The sequence below is a fragment of the Empidonax traillii genome, unplaced genomic scaffold (assembly GCF_003031625.1).
Source record: "Empidonax traillii isolate 1590-97213 ecotype Southwest subspecies unplaced genomic scaffold, ASM303162v1 scaffold409:size521033, whole genome shotgun sequence".
In the NCBI taxonomy this organism is placed as follows: domain Eukaryota; kingdom Metazoa; phylum Chordata; class Aves; order Passeriformes; family Tyrannidae; genus Empidonax; species Empidonax traillii.
Window position 1 is genome coordinate 127,576 of NW_020955602.1, and position 15,066 is coordinate 142,641.

The 15,066-nt window shown below is 34.9% G+C and overlaps 1 protein-coding gene across 7 annotated transcripts in view; it reads left to right on the forward strand.

Annotated features, from left to right (window-relative positions):
• Window positions 1-8,419: 8,419 nt before the first annotated feature.
• The window catches only part of SLC39A12 (solute carrier family 39 member 12), a 33,854-nt gene continuing 27,207 nt past the window's right edge, over window positions 8,420-15,066 (forward strand). For 3 of the 7 annotated variants that reach the window (XM_027893870.1, XM_027893872.1, XM_027893871.1), the window contains exons 1-3: window positions 8,420-8,608; window positions 9,718-10,070; window positions 14,141-14,422. In XM_027893870.1, coding sequence (XP_027749671.1) covers window positions 9,801-10,070; window positions 14,141-14,422 — 552 coding nt within the window. In that variant the 5' untranslated portion in view covers window positions 8,420-8,608; window positions 9,718-9,800. Of the gene's footprint in view, window positions 8,609-9,717; window positions 10,114-14,140; window positions 14,423-15,066 lie in introns of those variants that run through there. The other 4 variants (XM_027893873.1, XM_027893876.1, XM_027893875.1 and 1 more) reach the window with 4 other exon arrangements.

Here is a 15,066-nt window from a genome sequence, read left to right on the forward strand (position 1 = left end):
ATGCTGAAGTTACAGTGAAAAAACCCATAGCACCTAAGCTAAACAAATCCACACTGGATGAAAGGCACATGCATATTAAAGGTGAGAACAACAAAGGTCTGAAAAAATGTTCCTGATGATGAGTGAGTTATATCTTCAACTGAAGATGTGATAAGATGTGAATTTTACACATAAATATATCACAGAATATAAACTAGCAGTGGGTTTATTTCAGAAATTCTGGGATATAGGGTTTTTTTGTCCCGCTTTCATGCAAAACTGTGTAATGTTCCTAAATGATCCCTTCTGTCCTTAAAAACTGTGAACTGGAAGACATAGGTTGAAATGTTTCCGTTTAACTGAATAGAAGGTAGTAGGAAGTAATGTCTTATTGGAACTATATGAAGTCAACTTCTATCTTATCTTGAGTTTTCTAAAAGACATCATTTTCAATAAAACGTGTTTTGGTAAGTTGACAGTGGAAGTTTTATACAACATGGAACATTTTCAAGATAAATTGTGAGCACAAATGCTCGGAAATTGGAAGCATTATTTATTTTAAATCTTCAATTGCTGTTTTGATGAAAAGACCACTTTAATATAGACTGTTAATGTTTCCTATATAGGGTATTGTAATTAGATCTAAATAGAAAATCCAGACAAGCAGTTCTTGGAACAGTGTATAAGAGCTTAAAGGTACTGATTAGCCATAGATTGTCTGATTGGTAACAGTTCAACATTGGTAATTAAAGCTTAAAATACCAACCAGCATCACAATGAGTGAGAGTTGTGCTTGATCATTTGCAGCTGAGTATTACCAGGCTTTTCATGACTGATGAAATTCACGTCCCACTGGTGTAATACCTTTCCCACTACCAGGTGCTTTGGAGAATATTCTGTTCTGGTACCCAACAGGGATGGACTTCAGCCCTGAAATACATAATTTTGTGTTAGTTCCAAAATGCATCTGCATTACCACTATTTAGTTGATTTTTCCTACTCCTTGTCATCATGGCCAGGATCCCTATGTTTGTCTTCATTAGCAAGTGAACTGAGCTCCCTATTATTATTTGTGATACAAGAATAGCCTTAAGGCAAAAAACTGTACTGTAGCTTTGTTTGTTTTCTGGAGATTTCAGAAAATATTCAGGCAATAGGGTGAGGTTTTTGAGATGTTTAACAAAGGAGAGGAGTCTGAGGTCCATGCCTGAAATCTGCTTTCCAACTTGCAGTCCTCCATGATGTTCTGTGTTAGCACTGATATTAAGTGATGCCACCTGTGTGATTTTTAAGTACAGTCATTGAGCATTTAACTTGAACATAAGTAGAAACCAGAGAAGACCAGAATCGGATAGAGCCCTGGTTATAGCAGTATTGTTAACTTCAATAGTTGAAGGACATTAACAGCTTTTTAGTTCTTAAGAAACAACTGTCTAATGGGAATAACTGTCTTTATAATTAGCCCCTTACTCTGTGCCTCTGTTTTGTACTGGAGCAAACATCACTTTCAGACTTGGCTGGTTATGTATATATTTTTAGTAGCTTCCAGCTGAATTTGCTGGAACAAACACAAATATTTACTTACCTAGAAACAGTCTGAGTACAATAAAAAAGACTGAAAAAGATCTGAGAAAGTGTTACTACTGCCAAGTGCTTTGACGTAGTATAACGACATATTAAATAAAGCTTTCCTTATAATCTAGATCTCTATTGGTTTTATTTTCAATATGTTCAATATTTTCAACATTCACTATTTGAATATTTTCAATATTGTAATTCATTATTGTGTCTACACTGCTAGAAAGGACTAATCCTATATTTCGTTAATTTTTGTTTTTATGAAAGCAAATGTTTTTGTCTATAAAATAAGCCATTGTTTCCATTCAAAAACTGATAAAGAGGGACTAACTAATAAACTAGTAGGAAGCTAATTTTTTTGTTTGTTTTTAAATGACTGATCTTCTGTACAAAGCAGATGCCAGGATCAGATATCCCAGGATGTCACTATAATAACTGTGTGTAACTATTTGCGGTGGTAAAAATCTAGAAGGTTATAGGTTGCTTTGAAAAGGCATTGATTGACCTGCCATGAGGTTGACAGTGTGATCTTCCAGGATTCAAATCTTTCATTTTCTTATACTTTCTTAATTTTTTTTTTTTTTTTTTTGGCATGAAGTTAGCAGATGACATTGAGTCAAGAGATTACAGATGATCTTCAGGTTTTCAAGTAGGAAGAATGAGAAACCTGGAGTTTTAGATATGCTGTGAAACATAACAGTACATAACAATCACACATTACAAGGTGATAAAGGTTTCTAAGACAGGAGATATTGGAGGGTTAAGACCTGCATTCATCACTCATCCACGGGAGCTGTGAGTGAAGTAGGCTGTGCAATTGTAAAAGAGGAAAAGGTCATTGCTGCATGCACATGGCCAAATATTTTGAGGAAAGATGAACATTTGAATATTAATTTTAAAATACTTCATGTGTAATAATGTTTATGGTTATAATCACACATGCCCATCAGGTGAATTTAGGAAAAACCTGCTATGTTGACAGAATAATTATATTGAATTAGACCAAGTGTTTTTTAATTTTTTTCATATTCTTTGGATTGATTTCATACTCCTCTTATATATGTTTGTGTACAGAGAATATGCAGACATAATAAACTGCTTATATGGATAAACACTCTTGTCCAGCATGAGAAGGTGTTCTATACACTTCCTAAACTGCTTTAAATGTTCGCTTACAGGACAGGAAACCAGTGAAGATACCAATATCTCCCCCCAGTGTGTTATTCTGGTGCTTCTTAGTATAACACATACTGAACACCCAATCTTTTTCTTCCACAATTGAAACCAAAAAACACACAGTCAATATCAATGACATGCTAAATTTGCTGAAGTATTATTAAAATACAACAATTCCGTTCTAGGAACTAGGATACAAAGAATTCTGTGGCCAACACTGAGCAGAATGAACAAAGTGTCTTGTTGATAAAATATGAATTTTATCCTAAATTGAATAGAACAATGTTACAAGAATATATGGTATTTGCAAAGTTAAAATAGTAGTTGAGATTTTGTATGTTTCTTATAGACTAGGAAAAAAGAAAGCATGTAATTTAGAATATAAATATTACATATGTGCTATTATTAAGAATTCTGGTATTTACCTTAACTACTTAGGTTATATAGAGAGAAAAATCTTTTTATCAGTAAAAAGTTTCTTTCATAAAATACGAACATTATAACAAACTTCCCCTTTACTGCTCCTGTGAACAAACTTTTGAACACCGGATATAATACAGGGTTATGCAGGGAGATAGTATTTGTTCTGTAGTTTTTAATAAAGGTGAAAACTAAGGTCACTGTAATACAATGAAGTTCGTATTTGGCTATTTTTTTTTTCTAGCTATACTGGTTCTTTTATTGTCCTTCTATTTTAGGATTTTCCTTTTTTTTTTCTTTTCACCTTTATTACTTCAACATCTGTTACTTGAAGGCTATTTAGTCACTCAACTATTCTGTAAGCTTTTTGTAGCATTGGTGTCAACTACAAACTTCCTGAATTTAAGACAAAGAGACGGAAAGAAACTCTCTTCCCTCCTCTCATCCGTACTTGTATTCATGACCCAGAAACATTTTTTTTTCCTTTGGTTTTTAGGTAGACTAGAAGACCTTGAGAAATATCAGTCTTCTCTCAGGCAACAGGTGTTTGCCTGCAATGACTTTCCCTATTGTGAGAATTTATTTAGAACAACTGAACACTGAGCTGTAGTTTTAAAAACAAAAAGAAATGTGAGTAAACACTTGTTATCTCAATGTCTCTAATAGTAAAAATTATTTATAAATATTTTATGAATATTTACATAAAGGAAAAACACACAAGTTACATAAAGAACATCTGATTGTTTTTCAAGCATAAGTTGATGAGTATCAGCAGGAAAGGAACAAATCAATATTTAGGGGTCAGAAGTCAACAGCTTAGGATGAGACATAAAATATATGTCAGTTTCCTACATGGTGAGCAGTATAACTGTCAAAGGTTATTTTTCAGTTTAAAAACCTATTTTTTCCCATTAAAATATCACTTGGTGTTCTATACTGTAATACTGCATTTCTACTACATACTAATACTTCATTAGGGATATTTAAATTAATAGTTCAGCATATGTAATTGGACTGTAAATGCTTTGGACTGGATAGGACACTGCTAGAAAGATCAACTTGGCTTTTCAACCCAGTTTCTTTGGAAACCTAAATGAGAAGGACGAAAGTATACATAATAATATTTTGATAACACTATAGGGCAAAACCACACAATAGTCAGTGAGAAACCTAGTAGCTGATTTCTGCATCTGTTTAGTATAAGGGGAGGAGAGATAACTGAAGTGGACTTGATAGTTTAGTAGCAGTAGTTTCATGTATAGGTACCTTCAGTAAAGTTAGGCTGATAAACTTCCTAAGGATGATCCCAACAGCATTTTTTCCCCGTATTCTTTAACTTAATAATGAGCAACAGCCAGAGCAATAGAGAGATTCTGGGAGGGAGAAGTCTGTAGTAAGATGGAGGCAATTAATGAAGTTAAGATTACACTTGCCGCATAAATAAACACCTTTATTTCATTTAAAAACTCAGTTTTCATGACAGTAATATCTTAGAACAATAAATATCACCTTAATTCTGTAATATGTGAGAAGGCAGTTCTGGAGGTATATTTTATAAAATATAAAGATCACTTCCCCTTTGCTGGCCTAGAGGGGAAGTGATCTGTGGCTTCTTTCTGTTCTACTTTAATGTAACGAGATTGCCAGGTCTAGGAAAACTTTCTAATAACAGGTGAATTTTGCAATCCTGAAATAAAACAAGACGAGTTCCAGGCACACATATTAATATGTATAACTCTATAAAAATATATGTAACTCAGATAATTTCAATAACATTTATTTATTTTAATTCATTGGCAACCTTAATATATGCAATATTGTTGGACTGACATGTGACGCCAAAGAAGCTTGATTGACTGGTAATTTTAAAGTACTGACATTTTTTATTACAGTGCTCTGGCATTGATTCATTGACATAGATGCTTTATATATTGAAATTCTACATAAATTACATGCAAAATGTAGTTCTTTCATATGTCAATATGCTGCCTATGGTTGTAATTATATAATGTGCACACATCACATTAATAACATGGACGAAATCTGCAGTACCAGAGAATTCTCTTGTATTTGCCTTAATTGCTGCTATTAGTAAAAAGTAAAAAAGCATTTGCTTAGTTCATCAAAATAAGTTACACAGTATTAAAGGAATGAGAGTTATATAGCTGCATTTCTCAGTATGATGTGAAGTTCAGCAGGGGCCTTGCTAAAATTATACCTACATCCTCTCCCATTCTACTGTACAAATATAATTAAGCCGTTTGTCATGTTGGCAGAGCTCATGGGAATGTCCTTGTCATCTCAGAGTGAATTCTCTTAAGAGTTTTCCTATTCCTACATAATTTATTCACCAATCCTTTGAAATGCAGAAAATTGCAGGGTGGATTTATCCATGGCATTTGTGAAGGGGCAACTTGCTTTTGTTCTCACAGCAGGTGCAAGGGTGGGAGAAACAAGATAAACTGCAGTAAGTCTTACTGGTTCACTTAAAACTAACTAAATAAAAATCCTATTACCAAAGAGGGCTTGCTGCATGCTTTACATCTAGTTATGCCATTTGGAAATTACCTTCACTCCTTTTCACTGAGAATGGAAGTTAAGATATTACTATATGAGCTTTCTAAATCACAAACTATTGTATCTGTATGTGGAGAAAATCTCATATGCATTTGTCTGGGATCATGAATCCAACCATGAAATAAAAAAAAGAGGTTTTTGAAGTTACCGTTTTTATCACTCTTCTTTTTATCTTATTTCTTCTGTTACATATTTTCCTGGGACATATGCCTATGTCTGTCAATCACCAGTTACTCTCTTGCAAGTACCCTACCATGGTAACTGTTCAAACTAATTAAAAAATATTGATTATCTGTACAAACTCTTGAGCCCAGATCATTGCTTGATCATGCCAAGGTACTTAAGTACCTTGTGCAGTGTAGAATCCAATAATTAAAAAAAGGAATGGAATAATTAAAAAAAAAGTTTAAGTTGCTTATTTAATCAGGAAGTTCATCATACCTCTGGTTTTGCCCTATAGAGCCTGTTGTCATGTTACAGTGGTAAGCTACTTGAATTTGAGTTACCCCAACTCTCCAGTTCCTCTGAAACTTCTTTCTTCCATGCATATTACCATTCTACACTAAGTGGAGAGGCTCTGACCATTGTGCATGAACCTTTTTTCCCCTTTATTAAATTTCATCAAAAGACATGCAATAAAATTTGAGCCAAAATGGTAAAGTCTCATAGAATGAGACAACATTAATAGTGATAGGTGCTCTGGAAGGTTTTAAGACATTAAACTGTACCAGTGATTTATTTCTATGTGCGTATCTCAGCAAACTTCTAATGGTCATCTGACTACACAGCCATGTTATTATTGCTGTCCCATTTTATCAGCTGGCACAGCTTCAGGATGGGTAGATAGTAGGGGAATAATGCTGCTACACAAGGGTTTGAAAAAAGGACTTAGCGATTGATGCCAGTAATTACTTCTAAAGTAATAATCCAAGTGCTGTGTAGACAGAATAATTCTTCGGTGACAAAGGCATGACTGAAACACAGTGTCAAGGGTAAAAGCAGAGGCTGAACCTTGAGTCACCATCAGTGATTTCGCCACCAATGAGAAATTTATTTCCAATCCAGGAGAGGCTTGCAACACTTAGTCATAAAAAGGGAAGTGAATTCTCCTTTCTCCTTTGAATCAGCCATAGTAGCATGTACCAAATATTATCTGTTGCTTTTCAATGTGCTCAGTGCTTCCTTTTTTTCACCATCAGTCTGTAATATAAATGTTAAAGTAAGTTGCAGCAATTATTATTGTGCAAATCTCTCAGCAGTTTTCAATAGCTATAAATCATCAAATGCATTTATAATGTTAGCTTCTCTCAGTAAACTGAAACAACTCACCCACTGTTTGTACATTTTAACTGGATGGAATGAATTCTTAGTTTCAATTTGTAATTATATACAAAACACCAAATTATATACAGATAAACCTATTCTATGTTTATTTGGAGACTGAGCAATCCCCAGAATTAAATGCTGGAAGCTATTCCTCCATTATCTGAAGAATTATTTTTATTAGTGGAACAAATCTGGACCTGGTTAGCTTTTTTTGACAGAGCAAATAATTTAATAGCCAGAGGAGGTGGGTATTATCATGTGTTTCTGCTTTTCAGTCATTCATATAAAAATAAATTTTTATACAAAAAAATTCAGTAATTCTTGTTTGCATAAAGTTGCATATTTAGCAATGTTATTTTGATAAATATGGTTTGTAACTAATGAAGTAAAATAAAAGAATATTTAATCATAGGACTAATTTTTAAAATATTCAACCTTGATCTCATGAGAATTTGTACATACTTCTATGCAATTAAACTTTGTATTTTTGAGAACATTTCTTTACATTTTTCTCTTCCTTCAAGCTGGCGTTGTCAGTTTAATTTTTTATAGTTAGTATCCATTGTCAGTTCTCAGGCTATTCCCTTTGGTTCATCACCTTATAGGAGATATTATGTACCTTTTAGAACCCAGCATTTTTTTTCAGCCTAGATTTAAAGAGAGTTATGGTGTTTCCAGTACTACAGGCTTTCTGCTTCAGAGGATTTGTTGAGCCAGCTGAGCTGCTAGCCCTTCTCAACATCACTGAAGGTTTGGAAGGTGGGAGAATCATATGACAGGTGTACCTGTCACTGGGGAAATCTGTCAGCCCTCACAGTTTTCACTAACTTCCAGTGCAATGATATTTTAATGTCAGGGTGATGTAAATGTTAACATTGTAATAGCATCCCTCTGGAAAATCTGAGTGGGTGCAAGAAATTTTTTTTCACCACAATCTGGGCTATCCCAGTATTTTAGTTAGTGCAAATGTAGAACAGAATACGTGGGGATGAAAGAGGCTGTTCTCTATGGGCAGTGTTTTGCAAACAAAAAATATAATTTTTCTATAGAGGTGTTTGAAAAGATTTCTATTCTATTCTATTCTGTTCTCATATTTTCAAAAAGTAGTGATATTTTAATTAAAAAAAGAAATTTGGGTTTGTTGTAGATTTGGTCAGGTAATTTAATAGCTTAGAGAACAGTTGAGTGCTTGCATTTATTATCCATCGTAATGAAATACATTCTTTAATAACTTTATACATCTTGCACTGCTAAAATACTGTTTATATAAAATGATAACTACTAAAATATGTGAAATATATTCAATAATGCAATGCCTAGAAGTTGCCAAGAAGAGCATGTACTAATTCCTATCCACCTCCATTGTTACCTTAAGAGCAGCTCTCTCCATAGCAACTGAAAACTTTTCAAGGCAGCAATAAACTAATCCTCTCCAGCTTCCAGAGCACCATCAAGGAATTTTAAAAACATTGGACTTCCAGCAGCTAAATACTTCTGAGGATTCAGAAGGCCACAAAGCTAGATACACGAGCATTCTTTTTCCCTTCAGAAGGTAAGAAAATAACATTTAGAAATAAATGCTCATAACATCCTTGTAACAATGATACATATTTCTTACTGTTAACAGTAAAATATACCTAAAGACCAAAAGATTTCCTAACATTTAACCTTTATCTGAATGAATTCCCATTTGAATTCAGCTGTTCTTTTTCTTTTTTTCATTCACTTTGTTAGCAGAGTTTCCTTAAAAATAAGATACGTCTTATACTGCAGATAGAAGAAGCTGAACGTATATGTAGCTGTTTAGCACATGTGCATTATTATCTGGGTATGTATGTCACTGCCAGCATATGCCCATGAATAAAATCAAAACCTCGGTGGAAAACAGAAATGAAACTCTTTTTCTTGTGATTAGATATTGAAATAGATTATTGTCGAAGCAGAAGTGGTGTTTTATTAGGAAGGATAGTGACAAGAAAGATTTATAGTACAAAATGCCTTCTGCACCTAGAGTTAACAAGTTAAACTTGTCGCTTAGGCTGTGTTAGTGTTGTTTACTCACTGAGTTCTTTGAGTGAAACTAAGACCTCAGCTTTGTAGCTCTTTCATCTGATCATAAAATATCACTAATTTTTCAAGTACGTCCTGTTCATTCTTGTGCTGTATAGCTTGAGTTTAGTAACATTGGTAAAGCATTTTGAAAATATAACCTGCTCTGTATCATTGCTATGTAACATAATTAGTGCACATTCATGTCAGTATTACACTAGTAATCCTTATTTACAGCTATTTTTGCCACTAAAAACCTGTTTCATAATGGAATGAAAGTGAAAGAAATGATATTTTCCTGTTTTCACCAAAAGGAATTATTAGTGAATGCAGTAACATAGCACTGAAATGAAAGACATACACTTTATTTTTAAGAGGAGGGAAGGGCACTTTCAGACGACCTCTTGTTGGTAATTCTACAGAAGTTTTAAGGCCATGGTTGTCTTAGTTTCCTGCTGTTCTGTGCTGTAAAGCCCTTACAGGCTCCCTGTTGTTCAAAAACAGCTTGTCACTGCAAATCAGCTTAGCCAACCAATTAATAAATCCTTTCAAACATATTGCATTCAGACTAATTAAAGGGTTGGTGTTTCTTTTTTCCCCTTTACCATTCAGATTCCTCAGGTTTCCAGTATAAGCTCTGAAGAGCAAACAACAATCCAACATTCAGTGCAGATCCCTCATTGCAAGAAGAGGAGATGTGTTTTCTGACCAAGCATTCAGCTCTTGGGGTGGTATGTTCTGCTTTCATATTCAGCGTGCTCATTACTGAAGGACAGCCTGGGGAAGAGCATGGGCAGGATGGCAGCTATGCTCCCAGCAGAGGCTATCTGATGGAAGTTTTACGCGTTCTTTCAGCTGAAAACACTGAGCTCCACATGAACCACTCCAGAGAACTGGTCAAAATGTTACTGGAGAGAGCTGAGTGCCCACAGCGGATTTATGGCATGCAAGAGGATTGTAATCTGGTTAGTGCTTCAATTAATGAGGAATGTCTTTAAAGCATCGTCAGTGAGTTCTAACATTATTTATTAGAGTGATACTGTCCTGAATACAGAGCCTAAACATGTAAAAATCTCGTTGCAGGAAAAAAAAAAAAATTGTCCCTGCTCTAAGTTTTTAATTTTGAATTATTTTTTATTGCTTGAGCTCATGAAGAGATATTCCAAACACGACATGCATTCCTTAAAAATGCCATGCTTCTGACACATAACACTAATAATTTTCCTCTAGAACTTAGGTGTTTGTTTTCCAACAAAAATTTTCCTACTTAAACCTGTTCTAACAATAAAGCATGAGCTTGTTTTAGGCACAAGATTTCCACCGTGGAAAGATATAGGTAAACACTGGGAATACCACAGACCAGTTCTTCTTTTTTTTTCTTTTGTTTTTTTTTCTTTTAATTCATAAAAATAAAACCCAGACAGGATTGTCTCAGATTTATGTGCCACTTCACTGAATCATTCAAGATTTAGGGGAGGGTTTTGGTAAGCAGTTCAGGTCAAGGAAAATAAAAGGCAGAACAATGAATCCACAAATCCAAACTGAAACTGGAAATAGTCCAGGGTACAGTTTCACAGAAGGATTGGTTGTCTAGTTGTGTTGAGAATATTTGCAGAACTGATTCACGATTCAATGAAGAAAGGACAGACACAGTGCTAAGTGGGCAACTTAGCTGAAAAGGACGACAAAGGGCTTGGTCAGTCTTGGCTTTCAGTGACATTATTCTGCTTCTGGCACTGTTGTTCAGTGACCTACATACAGCAGAGTCTCACTTTATACCACAATAATGAGGGTGGTCATAAAGGTGAAGGCTTTCATGAGGTACTACTCTCAGCAATCTGCCAAACCAATGAAATGGGGATCTTTTTATCCTATGCAGCTGCTTACTTAATTGACCCTTTCAATAAATGCTCCCATTTCTCATATGAACCCAAATGTGAAATTTTGTACATAGGTAATGTATAGCCCTGTTATTCCCTAAATCTATATATATTTTTTGTGAAGGAGATTATGCACGAGGGTAATGGATATGTATCAGATATGGACCCAGATCAAAAGCTGAGAATGTGTTAAACATGGGTCCTCCTAAATTTCACAAAACAGGGTTCTAGGTTTTTGTTTGCCCTCTTTGTTTTGCTTCTCTTGCTTGGCATAGTTTTTCATATGTATTTGTGATGTATTTGTGGAGAGTCTGCCCACTATGTCCTTGGATGGAAGAAATCTAAGGGAAACTTAGCTGGGACTTACTTTGGTCAGTGCTGCTGCTCTGTTCAGGCTTCATCTTGGAAATTTCCTAGGGGAAGAATTTGAGGACTTTCACCATATGCAGTACTCCTCAGCGTTGGCTGAGTCAGAAACTCTGCACACATCCTGTACTGCCAGTGTTTAAGTGCCAGTGCCATAGGAACACAGTTGTCTGTAGGAAATCCATGAGAGAGACATGGCATCTTCAGTCACATGGAGCCCCCATGGCACTGTGTTGAAATCTTCCATGATGATTTAACAAGACTTGGTAAACCAAGACAGCAAAGACTGAGCAAGGAGCACTATCCTTCAAGATCATAAAAATTCGAAACAGAATGCCCCACCTTAACTTGACATTTTTTTTCCTATATTTGTTGGGAATCACTAATTGATTTCAGATTCAACTTTCCCTTCTAAATCCAGGATTCTGTTTATACTATGACTTTGTTTTCAGATTTTTTTAATTATTATTTTTAATGATGTCTCTAATGGGTATTTAAAAGCAGTGAAGTTTAACATTTTTTTTTTTAGACTTGTTTTAGTTTGTTGTTTCATTCTGACCCCAAGACTCTTTGGGCAGAGCTGACAGCTATTGAATGGCATCTGACACTTCTTTATCTCCTAAGCACACAGAAGTCATGTATTTCTTGCATTGGTATGTCAACTTTTTCTGAACTTCTGGCTCCTTAAACAAAAGAAACTCAGAGTTCACTGCCCAGGTTCTGGGCTTCTCTTTTATAGCAAATAAGAATTTCTAAATCAAGGACATGTAGATTTTATTCCTCTATAATATTAGTAGGAGAAAAAAAAAAAACAACACTGGTGAACCAATTTATATGCTCTTATTATCTCTTCAAGAGTCACTCTCCATGCCTAGGCATATACTGTGGAGTAACTGCATCTTTTACAATGCACCTGCTTCCTTCCAATTAGCAATTTTCTTTTCAGTCGTCTTCCTTGCAAGAGCGAACAGTGGCTTCAGTGATTCCAAATTATCCTCACTGGATTTTGAAATCTTACAGAAATCTTTGAAAATCTTCCAATACATGCAGTATGTTTATTGTATTAAGTGTTCATAAAGGCTGGTTTACTAAATAGAGATCTTTAGTAACATTGATAAAGAAGAGCCATATTCCTCCTAGCCCACATACTAATTCTCAGAGACATGCATTAGAAAAAGTTAGACTTACAGACCTTGATAGCCAACGTAAGCAGGACACAGTGGAGTATACTGCAATCTAGTTTATTTATGAGTATAAGTAGTTAATTTAGATATTAATACCCACAGGGTTTTTCTTGGTTTTTGTTCTTGTTGTTGGTTTGGTTTGGTTTGGTTTGTTTTTTTTTTAGACTGAGCATTTTGAGAACTTTTGTTAGAATTATTTATATTACAAAATAGCAGTTCTCTCAGTTCTCTCAGTCCCTCCAAGGAACACTGGGTTCTGATCATAGCACTGTATGTTTCATTAACCCAGCTTCAGTGTAGGAAAATCAACCAACATATAGAGTGAGCCACACTGACCAACATATCATGCTGGTAGCCACAAACAATTTATTCTGACAAACTAGACTCTGTCTGCATTCATCAATTTGTTAGAGTGCAGTGTTGATCCTTCAATGGTACCTTCACATGTTGTAGTTTCTTCCCTGAAATGTACAGTTCAGCTACTCTGCCATAATGGTTGAGATTAGCTGACAGACTTGTATCATGCTTGGAAAGGAGTCTGTTGGAAAAAAGCAGATAAACAATAAATGACATTAGTTACAGAATCTCTTCGAGAAAGATTCTTTATTCTGATTTTTTATTCAGTATCTGATTTCTCATATCCTGACATAGACCTCTATTATTCTCATCTAATTCTAAAGACTAACTTATTTTTGAGATGGCAAAAGTTTCTGGAAACTGTCTTTGTATCAAAAAAATTTGAGTTTTATGTAGACATATGTAAATATACACATATATATATGGATGTAATAAAAAATCTGTGTTTAGACAGAGAGCCTGCACAGGGTGAATGCATAATCTCAGTCTCTTTTGAAAGGTATTTGAAGAACTAAATGGTGTTGAGACCTTGTGCTGGCTCTCTGCACTGGATTGCATTGTTGCAGTTAACAGAATTCATTGAGAAAAATATAAAAATAGCTGTGTGATTACAGGGTCAATTAATTCTTTCAACAGTGCATTGAATATAATGCAACTTTTGTTTACATACCCTGAATTAATTACGGTTTTTATCTTACTATGTAAACACATGTAGAATGCACAGATGAAAATATGAATAGCCTCATCTAATAAGCCTTATCTAATATACTTATAACCAGAAGTATAATCTGTTGAAGCCAGTGGAAGGCTTTTAATCTCCACAATGATTGATCAGTTGGTCCTAGTTTGTAGAGAGTCTTAAATCATCAAATCATTGAATCACAGAATAAACTCATAGAATGGTTTATGTTGGAAGTACCTCAAAGATCATGCAGTTCCAAGTCCCCTGCTGTGACTAGGAGGACCTTCCACTGGACCAGGTTGCTCAAAGCCCTATCTCTAGGACATTTCTTAAAAACAAAAGTGGCACTGGACAAAAAACTACAGTGTGATCTTGCTGCTACCGAACTGCAATGAATTACCTGTGCCTTCCTCCTGCCATTCCATCAGCCTGCACCTGTGTAGTTTCAGGTTCAATCCCTTAAATATAAAAGTTGAATTCTCCTTTTGTCCTTCCTAATTGTATTTGCAGATGCCTGGCAGTTTATTACTCGAGCTGAGTTTCAATTTGTTTTTATTTCTTCACAGTGCCTTGAACCAGATGCTTTGTTACTAATAGCTGGAGGAGATTTAGAAGATCATCTCAGTGAAGAAGTATTTGAGAGAATTTCTCTTATTCTTCTCTACTACATTCTTCATCGCAGAGATGTATGTTCTACAGAACTGATCTTGAGCAATAAGGATTATAAATTTTACCTACAGAGTATGCTTAGTTTAAGACATGATGAAGACTGTTATCATTTTTCACGGAATGAAACTGAAGATATTTTAGCTGCAGTAAGGCAACATTTTAAAACTTCTGAAACCCAGGTAAAGAAAACATAAGTAAATATAGCTTCATATTTATGACTGATATAATGCCTTTTATGTTAGTGCAGACATTATATCAGTATCATGGTCTGCCAGAAAACCAGTAAATAACAGTATGAGGGCAGAGCTGAACACTAGTGTGCCCTTATACATGCTGTTTAATGTTACCCTTTTCCTTGGGTTGCTTTTGGCTACCTAGCACTTCCACAGTGTCTGCTGAGACATGGCTGGGGAGATACTGCATATTAGGCACTGTTCCCAATAGGTAATGTAGGTACAGTTGCCCTGCTTAAAGCAGATGAAAAAGAGCATAGTTGTGTAGATGCAAGATCTTGCACTTGGCTCCAAGGACAGAAAACACTTTCTCATCTCTTAGTATTTTGTCATGTATATACATATATATATATACACAACATACACATATATATGTTTTTATGTATATACATGACAAAATACTAAGAGATATATATATATAATATATATGTATGCTAGCAGTGATTGTATTTAAATGGTATAAAGCAGAACAGCTCCAAAATTGATCTGGCTGTATAGGAGAAGTAACAAATCATTTTGCTGTGATGAAATCCTTGCCAGGTTCTGCACTTCCATGTCTATCCAAAGCAGGATGGAATAAGGAGTGTGTC